The following is an 18,294-nucleotide window of genomic DNA, read 5'->3' on the forward strand; positions in this document are numbered from 1 at the left end:
GTGCGACTCATAATTGACCAGGCCATCAATCGCAGCACCATTTGGGGCATTAGCAAGGTAGGGGGAGAGGGAAAGAGGAAGAGAAGAGCAGAGTCTTGAGGAGCTTCTGGAACTTAAGGCGGTCCCGCTCAAGTCTGAAAGGGGCAAGGAGGCCATTCCAGAGGGAGTCACCTGCCGAAGACAGAGATCTACCCCCCACACTCTGCTTGGAAAAATGTCTGATCTGCATAGAGCTGGAGCTAGAGGACCAAAGGGCTCTGGCAGGGAGGTATTTAGGGAGCGAGAGGTGGATATAGCAGGGTCCCAGGTGCCAGAAGGCCTTGTGGATGATGCAGGTGGTATTCAATTTGATCCTTGTAGACACCAGGAGTCGGTGGAGAGATTTTAGGGCTGGAGAGATGCAGTCCCTGGGCTTGAGGCCAATGATACCTCTTGTAGTCCTATTCTGCATTAGTTGAAGGGGGCAAAAAGGAAAGAGGCAGCCTGAGGAAGAGGCTGTTGCAGAACTCCAGCCTAGAGAGAACCACTGCTCTGGAGACATTGTTTGTCTGGGGGTGGCAAGGAAAGGGAGAACGCCTCTGAGGAGGTGAAGTTGAATGTGGGCCTTCTTGACAAGGTCTGTAAATTTAGGGATGAAGGAAAGAGAGGAGTCAAAGATGACGCCAAGGTTTTTAGCCTCACAAGATGGTGAGGTGGGGGGATCAAACGAGGGGGGGCTAGAGAGTGGCAGGCAAGCAGGGGTCCCAATGATAAGGAGCTCAGTCTTACTGGTATTAAGACAGAGTTAGCTATGCACCATGCCTCAATAACAGTCAGGCAATCAGGAATGAGAGAGGAGGAAGGGGAGGTAGTGGAGGGAAGCTTGAATGAGAGCTGAGTGTCATCAGCATAACACTGGAAATGAGTAGAGTAGGTGGAAATCAAGTGGGTCAGAGGGGCAAGGTAGGTGTTGAAGAGCCATAGTGAAAGGATAGAGCCCTTAGTGATGCCGCTGGTACAGAGTGAGATGGAGGAGAGGAAAGGGCCCAGTTGTTAGGAAGGAGGTCAACCAGTCCAGTACCAGGTCTGTGATACCAAGGGTATCATGGAGCTGTTTTATGTGGGTGGCATGATTGACCATGTCAAAGGCAGAAGACAAATCAATGAGGATGAGAACAGAAGGAGAATTGGAGTCAAGGTTTGAGAGCAAGTCTTCACTGGTGATCAGGAGAGCAGGTTCTGGATGCTCTGAAGTCAGACTGGTGGTCGTGGAGACAGCCAACAGATTCAGTCTGGTGGATCAGTGGGTCACCAAGAGTCTGCCCTGGAAGGGGGTAGGGAAGATAAGGTGGTAGCCGGGCAGGAGGGGTCGGCAGGCTGCTTTTCTAGGAGAGGGTGCACAAGGGAGTGTTTGAGGGATAGTGGGAAGGAGCCAGTGGCAAAGTAATGGTTACAGAAATCGGCCACGGAAAGAGTGAGAGAGGAGATGTTGCCCTGATAGTTCTGGAGGAGCAGGGGAGCACCTTTTCGGAGGTGACTTTCATAGAGTGGACAGCTTTAAAGACCTCAGCTGGTTCTATGGGGGAGAAGGAGGAGAGTATGGAGGAGGGTGAGGGGGGGCAAGGGAGGTCTGAGAGCAGGTGGGTGAGTGTGGAGGGGGTAGCAGAGAGTGAGGACAGGATGTCCTGGGTTTTGGTTGTGAAATGGGAGGCCAGTGAAGTGCAGAGGGCCTGGGATGGAAGAGGAGAGATGAAACTGCAGTGGGATTGTTCCTTACATATTTTGAAAAGTTCAGCCGTATTGTTGGTGGACCCAGTGATGAGAGTTTGGATATGGGCCCTCTTCTTGGAGCAGATGGGGAGATGGTATTGCCTTTGGAGCAGGCGGCAGGCCAGTTTGTGAGTGGATGTATTTGAAGCCTGCCACTTCTGTTCAGCAAATCTGCACTTGCGATTCAGAAACGCTAGGTCAGAATCATACCAGCTATTGTGCTTGGATGAAGTAGTGTCACCTAAGACCCTGTGATATTCTTTAAATTAGAAATGTCAGTTGCCTATGGACCTGGTGATCCCCCCACACCCGCTTCATAACTCCTTGCCTACCGTGTAGCTGCAACTCATGATCCTCCCTCCTTACTGTTTTCCTCTCTCTCCCCATTGCCTCTAACAAGCACTTTTCCATCCACTCTGCAGTTACTCTTCTCTGGTCTCCCATCCCCATTCTTCACTCAGACACCTCCGCTCCCTTCCATCAGACCCACTCTAACCTCATGTACCCTACCCACTGCCCTTGATCTACTCCATGTACTACTTCCTATACCTCTGCTCCCATTATTGACCTCACCGTGGGTCTCTGGAATACCCAATCCAAACTTTCTCTACAATCATTGAGATTCCTATCACCTAGAACTATAATCGAAATCTGAATTTCCTCTCATGGGTCTGAAGCCCTTTGAAAATACTGATTCTTTTTCTCTCACTTCCATCAAAAAGATGGATCTTTTGGTCTAATGACCAGCAAGGATACACCATTGCCAGCCCTTTCCCTCTTTGATTTCACCCCTACACCTTTGATCATATCACAGTCCAACAACCCCCTCTCACCCACTTACTATCCTTCTCACCTACTGTCCACCAGGTCGCACAACCTCTTCTTCTCTCATCTTGACATCTTTCTGGAAATGATCCTTGCAGAATTCCCTGCTGCCTTAATCGGTGATCTCAACCGCTCCAATATAACTAAAGTCCAACAGTTACAACTGGACTCCACTGTCTTTGACAACTCATTAGTCAATATACACAACTTTCCAACACACACAAATGGCAACTGTCTCAATATCAATGTCCTATCTTCCACCCAGTTTCCACAATTGACCCTTCCCCTCTGACCATTCACTAATTCACATCACCATCTCTATTCATCCACACACTCCAAAGTCCCCTCCCTTATTTATAAACGCTTGTAAATTCAACTGAGTCAACAGCTTTTGACTCATCCAAATCCTCCTATTACACTCATCTTAGTTCCTCTCCATGTTTAACCCTCACAATCTAGTTAAGACATGCCAAGCCATCATTTCCCCCTCAATAACTGCTCCATTTCCTCTGTCTTGCTGACATTCACTTTGCTTCCTACTTTCCCATTAAAATTCCCACAGTACAGGGCAGCGTAACACCCTTATATCTCTCCCACCCCCACCACCATTGCCTCCACCTATCTTCCCTACACTTTTCTCACCATCGTACTTATCCCCATTGAACTTCTATCCATGCTTCATTCTCACCCCGCACCCCAATTGACCAAATTCCACCACAAATTGTAAAGGAACTTGTATCCGTCACCGCCGCTCACCTCACCACCTTAATCAACCTCTCTCCTCCCATTTGTCCATGCCTAATTTATATTGTGGCAGCACAACATGTGTTACTAACAGTGACCTACCCCTCCACAGGGTTCCATGTATTAATGTCGCCACAAAAATCTCGCCATGCAAAAATATCGCCGAAAAATGGCCGTTTTTTGTGGCGACATTATTGCCTGGAACATTTTTTTTTTGCCCCTGTCCCCATATATATGGTCACCCAAATAATATCGCCACAACATTTTCCCGGCGATATTATTTACGGCGACCATATATATGGGGATATTATTACCTGACACCCTCCACAGTAGGTAGTGCAAATGTACAGGGCTGATGGTGTGTGTATATGCCTGTGTGTGTTTGTCTAGTTAATAAATACATAATAGTGGGAGTAATATTCCTGGATAATTTACAGTCATTCAAAGATAGGAGGAGCCGTTCAGCCTTGCATTGTGATGGAAACTGCAACAACTAACCAGTTTAGCCAGTTTACAGGTGGATGAGCTGGAATGAATTACAGACACCAATGGATTTTGGTTGGTCTAATCTCCAAGGTCTTTATTCTGGTTATGTATGCATGTCCCATATATTAAGAAATGGCAGGAAGGAGTGCACCCCCTCCACCAGAAAGTTTGTTATGCACATCAGTTTGAACATACATCCTTCATTTGATTGCACACAGTGCCTGTCATTTCCCTTTAACATACAAGTTACTTGCTGGCCAATTGTGGTTTACAGAAGTAGGTTTTAGCTAATCAAGTTGCCAGACTTTCTTTGTCCTGATTTGGTTGAAGTCAGGGCAGGCTGAACATTATTCTAGGTGTTGCTGCCAGTTATGGGTATTTTGGTCCATTTGTTGCCCAGCAAAAAAATGGAGTATAATGCTGCTCCCACGGGGCTGCTCCACCTTGATGTCGTTCCGTGTCTAGCGCGCAGCAAGTGCAAGCGATTTCATCACCCCATGCCTTGCTATCCTTGGTGTATATTCAGAAGGCAAAATATGAGTGCTCCCTGCAGCGAATAATTGTTCTTTTGTGACTAATCTAATCCTTGGGAACGATCAGTTGTTTTAGCGAGTCACACTCTGTTATTGGGAGACCAGATTTGACTGGCAGTACAATCAGTGTGCTAGAGTGGAGCCTGAGATTAAATACATACACTGGAGAAGGTGTGGGCTAATAACCAGATAGACCATCAGATGTGGCTCAAAGAAGCAGCACAAGTCACCTGTATGCAAAATAAAAAAGCTATTGAAATAGAGAGAATATATGATTTTTCTGGCATTTTATGAAGGTTGCATATACGTCTTGGTGCAATCTAGGTCCCTGGCGTCTTTGCTACCTACAAACAAGCAGCCTTAAAAATGACTGCTTGTTAAGATTCCTAGCCTCTGTCCTTCTAATCACCCTGCAGCTCACACTTCCAATAATGGCATCTAGAGTTGTGCAATTGGCAACGTCCCTGGCATCTGGGTGGCAGGACTACATCCAGCAAGATTGTGTATATACGTGTACACAGCCTCTGCATGCAGTGCACTCACTGCATATTAACGGAAGGGAAAGATGGCAAAAAGATTTGAAAAGAACACCACAGAAGGCACTCCCCGCTCAACAACAGTTCTGGCATCTCCTCTATATTGTTGAGCGTCTGCCGAGTAAATTCTGACTTCCGGCATACCAACCACCTGGTTCTGCTTGTTCATGTGCTTGTATTGTATGTAGGATTAGTCTTGTGTATTGTGGTTTCATTCCACAAATCACAAGGTAGAGAGGTATTTTGTGGTATGTTTCATTGTGGCTGAAAATAGATATACATAGAGGTGCAGAAGGTGTGGAGGCAAGATAGGGTCGGGAGGATTTATATGGCTGGAAGGTTGTAGGAGTGGTATGGAGGAACCCCCATTTAAAGAGAAAATAAACCTACCAAAAAGTAACTTACCACTTTGTAATTTGTGGGGATAAAATCACGTAGGATTGTCCCAATGGTGCTGGTTAAGTGACCTTGGCCTGCCTTACCTAGATTGCTAGTTGGATTATCCTCTAATTTGCCATCTAGGGTTCCTACCCCCTCTTCCCAACTGCTGCTGTGACTTTTCCAGGACCGGTTTGTTTCGTCAGCACTACATTGTGCAGCTACTCCAACCTCTTCCCTCTCTTTGGACCTTGGATCTCCTGGAATTCTTTGTGTGAGTGGTCTACTTGGCTTTGCATTTGTTAAACACTGTAGAGAAAATCTACCTACTTCCAGAATTGACTTTTGTGTCTTTAGTTTTAGTTATGTCGTCCAGGGAGGCCACTGCGTGTTACTGTGTTTTTTTTTATTTTTTGCATCCCGGTTGTGTTCGGGGCACAATATCTGATCTCTGACTTGGGATATGCATCTGCTCCTCATCTCTCCTCCTTCATGTGACTGTCACCTTCTAGGAAGAAAACCTTACCATCTGGGGAAGACGACAGGGGACGGGAGGGTATAATACCACACTATTCCTGAGAGGGTATTCCTTGCCTTACAGACATGAAGAGATATCGCGAAATCCAGCCTCCTTTCAGCTATCCGACCCTATTGGGAAGTTTTATCCCGCTCAGTATTCCACACAGTGTAGTAGTCTGCTGGATAGGGTCAAAAGGGGCTCCCTCCATACACATCAATAACGACAGAACTAAACCCTGACACTGCTGTTTGGCAGCTCCTAGTGCCATACAATTCTTAAACAACTGCACCTTCAACCACTTGATTTTTAAGCAGCCCAGTGCAGAGCCCTGAATTGAAGTATTGGACTTGTCCACAAGTTTTGCTTTTTGTGTGGAACAATTTATGACTAGTAGTAACAGTTTATGAACTGTATTGCAGTGATTTGAGGAAAACGAATATCTAAAAATTGTAATGTAAAAAATATATGAATAAGAAAAAAACAGATTTGCCTATAAGAAAGCCACTATGGTTGTCTTTGCCAATTAATGTTTTCTGATGAATGGACTCTGGGGATGTCTATGAAAGTTAGTTGACAAGAGCAAATGTACCAGGACCACGTGCAAGGGAAATTTTCACTATAGTCTTGACGTGGCCGAGAGTTTTGGAGTCCCATTAATCAAAAACATGAATTCATCTATAAGACTACTTTTGAACACAGACTTACAATTTGGACAGTACTGAAATTGTTAAAATGGCCTGAGAAGTCCCAAATTACAGAGAGGTTATAGAGCCAGTTCAAACCGGACTCAATTATGGAAATAGACACATTTCAAGACAAAACCCAGCTTTATTATCATCAAAATAAATCAGGGCCAGCATACAATCATAACATTCTTAGTCCTCTCGACATGCTCATCAAAAACAAGGTTTTATATAAATTCAACATTTGGCATAATTGACATACTGTAATCTTAGCTACGAAAGCTTACAGGTTATAGGGATTGGTTAATAGTGATGACTACATATACATTCTATAGGGGCTACATTTTTAATGGGGTAACGCTTGTCTGATGGTTCCTCCTGAGACCAACTCTAAATAGATAAAGGTAAAGAGACACCTTTACAATACGTAATTGTCTGGCACTTTGCTTCATGGGTGGCGTAACATTAGAGATTTTCATTGGTTGACTTCTTACTAACCAAACTTGGACAGCTGACAGACAATCGAGACATGTGCCAGACAGGAGTAGGGAGACTGTCCACGGACTGCTTTCCTTTCAATTAAAGAACATACCCAACCTCATTTTTAGGCCATGAGCAAGGGGAATCTCTTTGTATTTAGCCTTGGGTGGTGTCTATTGGCTGGGTATACCTGTAAGGATTAAGGCAGATGTCCGATTTATGTTCATTGCTAATGAAAAGACTGTATTCTTCAATTACAGGTCACGTGTGATGTGACCGTATTTGGAATTATTTCACCCTGCAATTATTGGCAGTTTAGACAATATTGATGGAAGTGTTATGTTTTCTCTTGCCACTAGGAACAATGAATGTATTCTTCATGGAGTCTTTTGACTTATAGTTGTCCTGCACCTGGCTTTACAAAGGCTGTTTGTACTCTTATAACATTTTAATCTGGCAGTCTCCCTCTTGTGTCCTGGGTATTGCTGTCTCCTGCTTTCACTGCAATTTTCTGACCTTCCTTTAATTTGCGATAACCTTCACTGTGGTTGTCAGCGCCTGCCTGAGCTCTGCACAGATCTGTATTTCTGTGGTTTCAGCATAATTAGAAGCATATCGTGGCTTCCATTTTGGAAAAGATGGTTACCCATTACTGTTGCGTTTCTATGTCACTGAGCTATATTTGCGTGTCGTTCATATTGTATTCAACTTATACATTGTTTATGTTAATATTCCTCATGTTTTATGGATTCCATGTTAATATTTTTCATGTACAAATGCATACATTACCTAGTGTGCATGTTCATCATGTTGAGTGAACATTTGCTTCGCGTTTAATGCATGCACGTGTATGGTTGCAACATTAGTTTTATTACTCTTGCCATTTTTAACTCAGATTGTCCATATGCTGCTGTACCTGCCTGGTACAGTTCTTGTACAGTTGTCTTAGTGAGTAACGTTTCTCAACTTTGCGGTATTGGGCCGGGGAGGCGCAGAAGCTATGGATGACATATTCATCTGCCTCCAAAAACATAATACATTACATTTCTCAACCATTAAATTATAAATCCTTCTGGGGCTGCCAGTTTCTGTTTTTTCCCATCAAAATAAAAGAGGGAACAGCGACTGATCGCTATTCTCTAACTCACCATAGTGGGAAATAATATATGACCTTCTATCCAAACAAATGCCTTCTATTGTTAACAATATCATTTAGAAGTATAAATCGGTTCATGTAGTTCAAAAGAGGATACCTTTGCAGAGATCATTTATATACCGACAAATTATTATTATTATTTTTCTTACATCAAAAGGTTTGGCTCGGCTCGTAATTATAATGATCTGAATACTTTGCAAACAATGCAAGAATATCCTGATTTTTTAACACCAGAATGTTATAACAAAATGACACATTGTAACAGTTGTTTTCCATATGATGCAAAAATAAAAGGCGGGCTTACGTTTGCAGAGGAGTTGACCTCTTTTTTGGCAACAGCAGCTTGATACATTGCCATTCTTTCCTTCAGGGAAACAGCGTCTTGCAAATCCAATAGTATGGGGGCACTCCCTTCAAGAAGGTGCTGGCTTGAGTCACTAAGCGCTGAACACAAACAATTTCAGTGAGATTATGCAAAAATAAATATTGTACTGAAATGCATTGCCAAATGGCACAAACAAGAAACAATCCAGAAATTGTGCTGTAGCTGGGAGCACAGATTTACATTTTAAGAAAATATATATTTTTTTGAGGGGAAAAAATATAAGAATTGGAAATGTAAAAGTAGTTTTAATCAAGAAGAGAAATAAAAAGCTTACAAAACCTTTGTAGTCGATTTTCTGTATATAAGAATGCATGTTTACTAGTTGTTACCACGTTGATGTTTTCAGCACATTTAGGGAGCATTACATAACTGTGACAACAGCAGATCTATGCTCCTAGAGTTACTATTGGCACAATCACATCCAGTTCACTTCTTCACCGCAGGACACTTTTTTTTTATCACCAAGCGTTGTAAATGGATTTGCATAATGTATGCTTCCTGCAACCTCCCCAGAAAATGGGTTTAGTTTTACATAACCACTCCTACTACATGTATGCATTTTCCTACCACAGCATAGAATAAGCACTAATATTACCCACAGGGGCGGCTAGTACTGAATGGGCTTTGGGGCGTCCAGCTGCCCCCATTATGGATGAGCAAAGTTAGCCCAGTGAAAACACTGTGCCCTTCCCCCCAGCTCTGCCAAGCAGCTGAGGGAGCACTCCCTGGCTAGTTTAAACTGAACTGACAAAGGGAAACAGTGGCCCTCATTACAAGTCAGGCGATGGACCATGGTGCTACTAGCACCATGGTCCATGCCGGATTCCGCCATGGTGGATGGCGGAATTACCGGACCATTCCAAGGTGAGTGGGGCGGTAATTCCCCATTCACCATTTGCCCTTCCCCATTCCCATTTTTGCCCCATAGGGCATAATGGGGATGGGGAAGGTGCTAATTACGGCACCGTAAATTACGGTGCCGTAATTAGCACCAAGGTCGTTTAGCGCCTTGGACTTTAACGTCTGCAAAAAGCAGGCGTTAAAGTGTGAATCAGGCATTAAGGGTTTAACGGCGCCGACGCTCTTTACGGCGCCGTTAACCCCTTAACGCCTGACTTGTAATGAGGGCCAGTTTCTCTTTGTCAGATCAGTAGACTTGAATGGCCCATTGGGGGTGCAGGCTGGGGTACTGCAGGCCTGAGTGGGCGGGGTGGGGGTTTCTTGCACCTCCTTGCACATCCAGGGGCTGACGGGTGTCGTGAAAAAAAGCATTTTGGGGCTCTAACATGAATATTTAGCAGGAGCCAGGAAGCACGCTCTGCTTCCTGGTTACAGTTTTATGCTTCCAGGAGCCAGAGGGCCTTCATTGTAAGACCGAGGACCAGAATATGGAGGAGCGCAGGTCATAAAATTAAAAGTACTTTTGTGTGCATGTATGCAAGTGTTTGTTAGTGGGGGCATGAATGAGAGATGCACATGTTTATGCGGGAGCGTTTGAATGCTGTATGGGTGTGCAGCACAGTTTAATGGGCAAGTGAATGAAGAATGGGTGAAGTCATACGGATGCTGATGCGTGTGTGTGAATCTGAGAATCAATGAAGAATGAATGGTGCTGTGTGAATGCTAATGCCTGTGTGAATGCTGGGATTACTTACAGGTAATCCTCATATTACTTTCAGTTAATCCCCCTCATCCAGTTCTTACAAGTGTGGGAAGATATTGTCTCAAGTATGTAATGAGAAAACAAAGATGAACGTGGAGGTAACATGAGAGTGAATGAAGAATGAACAATGCTATAGGAATGATGATGCATGTGTGTGAATGTGAGAGTGGATGAAGAATGAATGCTGTAAGACTCGTCATTGATGAATACGGATTCTTGTCTATCAGCTGGGCAGCAGACCTCTTATTGGGATAAGAGGGAGGAGGATAGGACAGCAGGCAGGACAGTTTTTTTTATTTGTCCAAACTGGACACACCAAGCTGGTGTCTCCAGTTAGGGCAAATATTGACAGTGGCATGGCATTTATTTGTACTGGGCAACAAGGCAGAAGGCAGCATAATAAGCGTTCTGACTGGAACTGGTTCACATTGGTGGGTCCATTGTGGACATGTTGCATTACTATGGCATAGTATTCGTTACTGGACATCCATGGTAAAGCAATACAATGGGTGTTCCTTCCTTATACTGGCCCAAGATGGTGGGTCCACTCTGGGCATATTCACTGTGTGGTGGATTTATATACTGGGCATCAGGGTAAAGATATTACAATGAGTCTTCCTACGTAGTACTGGCCCACTTGGTAGGCCCAGCCCCACAAAGCCCCTGAACCACTGATGCTTTTGTTGGGCTCCCTCGCTGTGCTCGGTTACCCCAGCATAGTCGTGGGACACATTAACGCCACTCCAAATAAAACATTTACCAGCTGCCACTGATTACCGAATAAAATAGTAACCTTTTTTCTCTCTTGGGAGGATAAAGGTCTGCACGACCACAAACCTGTAGCCTGCACACAAATGTCAGCCAGTTGGATATCTCTTACCACGTTTGCTGGATTTTCTCCAAACAAAGTAGCTTCAAATGCAGATTCTGTACCTTCCTCCTACATAATCCCAAGAACATCGGCGAATACTACATCTAGAGCATGCCTCATTGATTGACTCTGTATTTCTAATTACCCCTTGAAGGACTATTTCTTTCGTTAAGGCCAAAGGCCAATATTTTTTTATATAGTCTGCTTAAGGATGACGTTTGCATTGGACAACATGAACATTATTAGAGATTCCAGATGCAGGAGCCTGATTCACAAAGAATACTGACTTGTCCTTAGCCTAAATCTTAAGAATGCTGAACAATTCTCAAAGAAGTTGCTATGAGCATGTTCAACTTACTCATAACTAAGAGCTTCATTTAGAGCCTGCCCAAACCCAGTACTGGCTTGCAGCTGGAGTTAAACCACGTGGTAATTATGGGAGTAATGGTGGCAGAAAGGGTGGCAGAAAAGGTTTGATGTATTGCTGCATGCATATACCAGTCAGTAATTGCTGTTTACCATATGTGGTAATAGTAATCCTGCAATACCACCAAACACAAATGTAGTCCCTTAGGAGAAAATCAGAATTACTCATGGCAACCTCTTTTTGAAACAGGTGTACAGTTTTTTCTAGTCCTGTCCGAGATCCTCGTGACAGAAAACTATTATCAGAAATATACATAATGGGCTATTCAAATGTAAGTTTGACAAAACATGCAGGTTAACGAAAAAGACCGTCTGGGGTGTTTGTTATCTCCAAGTCATCATGGGACAATGGGCCTCATTATGAGAATGTCGGTCCGGTAACAACGGTGCTGGTTATGTACTGGCACCATTGTTATCGGACCGGCACATTCCGAGTTCTGCGTGCGGGTGCCTTTCCACCCGCCAGGTTTGACCAGGTTTGACCTGGCGGGTGGAAAGACATCCGCTCACAGACTTTGACGGATGCACCGGCACTGTTGCACACAGTGCCGGTGCATCCGTCCTTCCCATTCCCATTGAGTCCTATGGGACTCTAATGGGGAGTTACTTTTTCCGCGGATAAAAAGCATAACTCCGGTGGCAGCCTGTCTATTTTACCGGCACGGCTACCGCTGGAGTTACAATAAGGCCCAATGTGTTTAGTAAGTTTATTTATATTTTAGTCAAAGTGAACTTCAAAAACACCATTTAATAATTGTTTAAAAGGAAGGAGCGGAGTAATCATTCCCATCACAAGACAGAATATTGTGGACGCATTGGTGGTTCATCTTTGTTCCATTACTTAAAAATTAGACCATCAATGACTTTAGTCCTATATGTTGCTCAATACACTGTGAATATGTTATAAATTAACCACTATAGTTTAGAGCACACACTTGGAACCGATGGTGGTTGATTATGCATTTACTTGTAAGAGATTCCAGGGAGCCATTCTGGTTGATAGAGCAGATGCGGCTGTCCTTTGGTTAGAGCGGATAAGAACTACGCCCTCTGTGTGCTGGATAACCCTATTTTTTGAGTATCTTGTAATTCTCAGGAAGAAACGTGTCAAGAAAGGTGTAAAACTGCAGGAAACGAGCAGTAATTACATTTGTTTGTCGATATATATCAACATTGTTCATTACAGCTCTAGCAATACAGTCTCCCACTGTGAACTCTGTTGAATGTTAGGGTATTTGTGAAATTTGCCAGGTGTAAGAATTGGGTGGAATGTGGATTTGCTAACTCACTCACTCTGTATCATGTGCACACTCTTTTATACAAGTGCCACATTTTCTCAATAACCAATGCTTCCCTGCAGTATGTTTTAATCGGACAACACCTAATTATGGGGAAACTTTCCACCGACCCCAAACAAGCCGCACTCAAGTTTCCTTTATTCAGTACATTTCTTTTTATGAATATGGGTCCCCCAGTTTAATAACATTGATTCCTTACAACTTTCCTCGCCTTTCTGGAGAAGAAACATGCACAGAAGGTATTTATATTAACCAAATAGAAATAATTGAATCAATTTAAAGATAAGAAAATTGTATGCCCATTAAGTCAGAAAGTAATGATGATAAACAAGTCACCTCAGTTTTCAAAGCTATAGAAACAGAGACTATTGTAACACATACATCACCATAAGTATCTATACATTTAATTCACTATGTGCGTGCATGCACCATGGATTGAATGCATGAGAGTGCAGGAGGAATCTTTCCCTACGGGAAAAACACATTAGGTTCAAGTATTCCTGCTTATCCAGTTCTCGCTACTTCCCCTTTATTCCAAGTAGATACCACCACCTTAATCAATAGACATGTCAGATTTTCAGCAGCATTCTAAGAATTAAATTGCAACAGACTATTAGGATTTTATGTATGTGAATGGCTTGTAGAAAGTAAAATATGTGTTCCACAAGTATGTAGGATAGATTCCCTTCAGTGATGTTTCTTTTTAATTACTGGGTAAAAGTGTGACTCTGCCACTTTCAATGGGCACCTTAAACACTGAGAGAACGGATAGCAAATAATCACCCTCTCCTTTTCTTATGGAACAATGTAACTTGAACAACAGAATGTTCAAAGACATGAAGTTTTTATTTTTTTCCAGCAGGCAGGACACACAGTACAGCAAAGACATCTCTGGAACTCTCTTAAAATCTCGGAGCTCTCACTGTCTTATATACACTCTAGGAAGTTGAGGTGATGGCCTGATCAAAAGTACAAGCACCTTCCTGCTTGTGATTTGTTGGCCTTGTGATTTGTTGGCCTATAATGGCATGATCAATATACAACCCCTCTTCCTATTTGTGATTCGTTGGCCTATCTGCCACTCAGGCCCAGTCTAAACATGTTTTATCTGTCCTATATCCCAACAAATGTGGCCAGGATCAAAAGTACAAGCACCTTCCTGCTTGTGATTTGTTGGCCTTGTGATTTGTTGGCCTATAATGGCATGATCAATATACAACCCCTCTTCCTATTTGTGATTCGTTGGCCTATCTGCCACTCAGACCCAGTCTAAACATGTTTTATCTGTCCTATATCCCAACAAATGTGGCCAGGATGAACTTTTATTAATGATTTAGCAGAAAAGCGAGCATCTTAGAAATTGGCTGAACATGCCTGACTTATCACAAAATGGTGGATTACCCTATTCCTGGTCAAAATGTGATACTTGCTCTGATTCCAATCTAGTTTTTCAGTAACTTATGATAATCAAGTACTACTTAACATACTTTCTATCACACAAGACATTTATAGACATTCAGACCCCATAGCAAAGCACTATACTTCTAATTTCTGCAACATTTAAAGTCATTGATCAACCCGACAAGTTATCAACATTCGGTTGGAGGTGGTGGGGGTCTGACTTCACTGCATTCAGTTAGAGGGGGAAGGGCTGCATGTCCCTATACACATCCCTTCTCCCAAAGGGGGAGTCCACCAGTGAGGCTAGAGAGGTGAACCTGCTCCACAATACCCTCCCAACCGTTCCCCATGATGGTATACAGGGACTATCTGAGATGTCTAACAGCAATAAATCCAGAAATTGACAAAGTTACCATATACCATGATGATCAAGGAGCATAATCCGTCTCTTTAAGGACAAAAATCCAATTCACTGCGACAAGGAGTATTAGGAGAGAGGACACACCAAGTCTAGAGACAGAGAGACCATATGCCAGCAGGCAAGGCCCCCTGAGAGCATAATACAGGTGAGAGGCGGATCTGATGAATCCTGTGGAGTCATCATTGATCCCCAACCTAAAATCTCCACCCATGTGGCCAGGGGATAGGAGCCATTACCTGATCCTGACCCTATTGGGTGGGGGGTATTTTGAGGGATGATCACATTGAAGGAGAGGATGTCAGGAGGGACGCAACATTCTTCCATTCATTTTGAAAATGACCATATAATACCTCTATTCCTAATGACATATATCAATCCTTCCAGAATAAAATCCTAGAACCCTTTTTTTCCAAACACAACAGGCAGGATACCATTCACACTTCAAATGCACATATTGCTTATTTAACATCTCCACTTAATATTGGTTTTGATGTGAATAAAACCCTAAAACAAAATAACTCCAAAAGGTTCAAAGCTCCTTTAAAACCATTAGTATTGGGACGAGAAAGAGGAGAAAGGAGTTAGTGTGGAGCAGAAGAACCACCAATGTGCAGACTAGTGGGTGTAATGTCAATCAGCTGAGTGGGATGTTTAAAAATTGCATGCCTTTACCAGCAGTGAAGGAGGAGAAGAGAGATGTAGATCGGGGGCAGTGGGAAGCAGAACCGAAGGCAAAAACATGTGAAAAAACACTGTGGCAGGAAGCAGACACTTCATACCAGAAAGGTGAGAGGCCAGGAGACGCAGAGCGAGTATTGCAGTGGAGCCTTTATCCAGCCTGCAGCAGTGGAGATGCGGCCACAGTGAAAGGCAGACGTTCCATCAGTGGATGGCAGAGAAGCTGACAGGAGCACTACGAGAGGGTCTGCTAAGCGGGGAACACTCCCCCGAGGCACAGACATTGATGCAGCTCTACTCCACGGGTCGGACATGGAAGAGAATACCTGCGAGTCTGCCCCAAGAGCATTGGGAGCCCCGTGGTGTGCAGACAGGTGAATGAACAATGGGAAAATCACTTTAAACTTCAAACAAGTGATAGTCAAAAACTGAATTTAAAAGGCTCTATATTTGAAATGTCAATATGGGGAAAGCTGGAGTAAATGTTTTCATGAGCAAATTAACTTTAACAAATTGTAATTGTTTATTTATAGAGCTCTTATGCACAGGTGAAGTAATGGAAGGGCAAAAACTGTACAAATCTTCAGACATGAAAAGTCAATATAGGGGAGAATGGAAAAAGTATTGTCACAAGCCAATGAATGCTATCAATGAAGATAGCAAGCATCACTTGAACACGTCTCCAGAAAAAGGATGCCAATATGGGGGAAGTTGGAACAGGTGTACCTGGAACCAATAGAGTATAGACAGAGAAGGAAGACCACTGTGTTATACTTTAAGATACAAAGAGAAGTGACATAGTATTACAAGACCTGGTGGAAAGAGCGCATCAGGCAGTGAAGGGAGGTACCCGGCAAGAGAGTACACCAAGGGATCTTCAGAACCCAGAGGACCATTTTTGGTGGAGATACCTGGCAGGAGAGTATACCAATGGAGTCTCAAAGCTCAGAAGGTGGGGGGTGGGGGGGAAATACCTGACAGGGGAGTATACCAGGTAATCCATATACAGTTGTTAAACAGAAAAGACATTCTCAGAAAATGATTCCTGGCAGGAGGGTATGCCAAGAGGCCATCTTTATGGGCCTCATTATGAATCCGGCTATAACCCTGCTGGTGCTTCCGGCAGATTGCCGTCAGACCCATAACATTTTACTGGCACCTAGCTTCCCAGTGCCACTGGGACAATACCAGTCCCAGCGGACCAGGGAACTACGTGCCAGAAAATGTTAGTCCCCATTCCCGTGGAGTCCCATAGGACTCCACAGGAATTAGTTCACGGAAGTACCAGCACCGTTACTAACAGAGCTGGTGCTTCCATGATCAGTCTGCCTTCCGGGGCCTCTGCACCCGGCAGTGTCGGTTCACCGACCCCGGGATGCAGACTCTGACTGTGGTGGTCTGGAAACAAGGGTGCTTTTAGGCTTACCGGTACCCTCGTTTCCAGACCGCCACACTCATAATGAGGCCCTGTAAATTGTTTGACATGAAAAGACATTGAGAAGGGGTTCCTGGCAGGGTTGTATACCAGTAGACTTTCTTTAAGAATTCATTGAATAGGGGAGTGCTGTTGAGCAGCCAGCAAGATGGCTGCGTGTTTGAGGAGCTCCAGCCCTGCATGAATCCATACCTTTCCGAACTCCGTCTGCGCCAGATTATTTGAGTTGCTGTGTGCAGTCCACAAAACCCCAAGCCAAGGTGCACCATTGGTTGAAGTTTCGGATGAAATCGGACTGCAGCTGTAGTGAGGCGAGCTTCTGCAAAATTGGCCTCACCGCCATCTCTGCTGTGAGGCACCTGGAATGCTGTTGGCACGCTTTTGGAAAACCGCCCATCGCCAAGTTCCTGCTGCGGCGCACCCTGCCCCGCTGTGTATCCACCCGTCGGGTGGAGCAACTCCTAAGTGCATGGCCCTGCTAGACAGACTCTGCTGGATCCTTTAAGACCCTGACCGACTGACGGCGGACCCAGCGAACCACTGCGGCGCTGAGTGGGGTGCTTGTTCAGCAGATACGACTGTGGCTGGGGTTGCCTTATAGAGCCTGGTCTATGACTGGGCCCTGGTGGGCAAATTGTGGTTGGCCCTGGTCATGCTGGAAGGTGACCCCTTGACCCGTTGCTTGATAGTCTGGAGGGCAGTGTTTTCCTGGTGGGCAGTGGTTGCCCGGACTGTGGTGAGGGGCCCTCCCTCTGTCTGACAGAGCCGTGGCCGCCAAATGTGTTATATTCTAGACCAGACACCGCTCGACTGGCACCCTGGATCTGACCTACTGCGAGCGCCGGAGGTTGCAGTGGTCGCAAGCTGCAGCCTGCATCTCGGAGAAGCCTTAGCCTGCGACCTCACCCGGGGGCCCTCTGCAGGTTGGTACAACCTTAGGCCTGCTTGGACTGCTGTGTTGTGCTCGTGGCACCACCACCAGAGGTGGGTGACCAGCCCCAAATAAACTACATTAAGTGCGCTCGCTCCGTCCCCCTGCTGGGCTGCGCTCTGCCTCCCTGCTGAGCCAGCACAAATGACAATGGCACAAATCTGTGTGGGAGCGGAGTTCTGCTGCCTGTTGATTGCAGTGTCCGCTGGTGCAGATGGGCTAATAACTATTCAGTAATAAATACGGGCACCCCTACATTGCACAGGGCATGCCCACTGGCGCATACAAGGCCATCTCTGGCTGAGGAGAGACAATACACTCCACCCTCCCCCCTGCTGCAGCACCTGTGAAGTGCCGGGCAGGCAGTCAAGCACCATTGGAAGCACTGCGACCTTCTCACTGGCTCCGCCAAGTGCGCCGCATGCTGCTTTACGTCATCCCTGGCTTGATGGTCACACATGTGCCGCACTCCCTACAGGGCACATCACCCATACTTTGTGACGCACCAGTGGATAGTGCTTGAACCACGTTGGCTCCCCCAAGGAGCCCTAAGCTACAACAAACTCCTCTTCTTATCTTGGCCTCTGGTGCAGTTGTTTGGGCCCCGGGTGACTGTGGCTCCTCCGAATTCCCCATGAATTGGGGTACATGCCCCTGCAGCTATGGTGTGCGCCCGAGTTGGCTGGAGACACATT

General features: G+C 44.9%; 1 protein-coding gene across 3 annotated transcripts in view; it reads right to left on the minus strand.

The window, feature by feature from the left end:
* Positions 1-18,294, minus strand: part of XIRP2 (xin actin binding repeat containing 2) — a 1,616,993-nt gene that overhangs the window by 351,270 nt on the left and 1,247,429 nt on the right. For all 3 annotated transcript variants that reach the window (XM_069616273.1, XM_069616274.1, XM_069616275.1), the window contains one exon: positions 8,395-8,534. In XM_069616273.1, the coding sequence (XP_069472374.1) occupies positions 8,395-8,534 (140 nt within the window). The remainder of the gene's footprint in view (positions 1-8,394; positions 8,535-18,294) is intronic.

Source organism: Ambystoma mexicanum, chromosome 9 (genome assembly GCF_040938575.1).
Source record: "Ambystoma mexicanum isolate Mex_15411 chromosome 9, UKY_AmexF1_1, whole genome shotgun sequence".
Lineage (NCBI taxonomy): Eukaryota > Metazoa > Chordata > Amphibia > Caudata > Ambystomatidae > Ambystoma > Ambystoma mexicanum.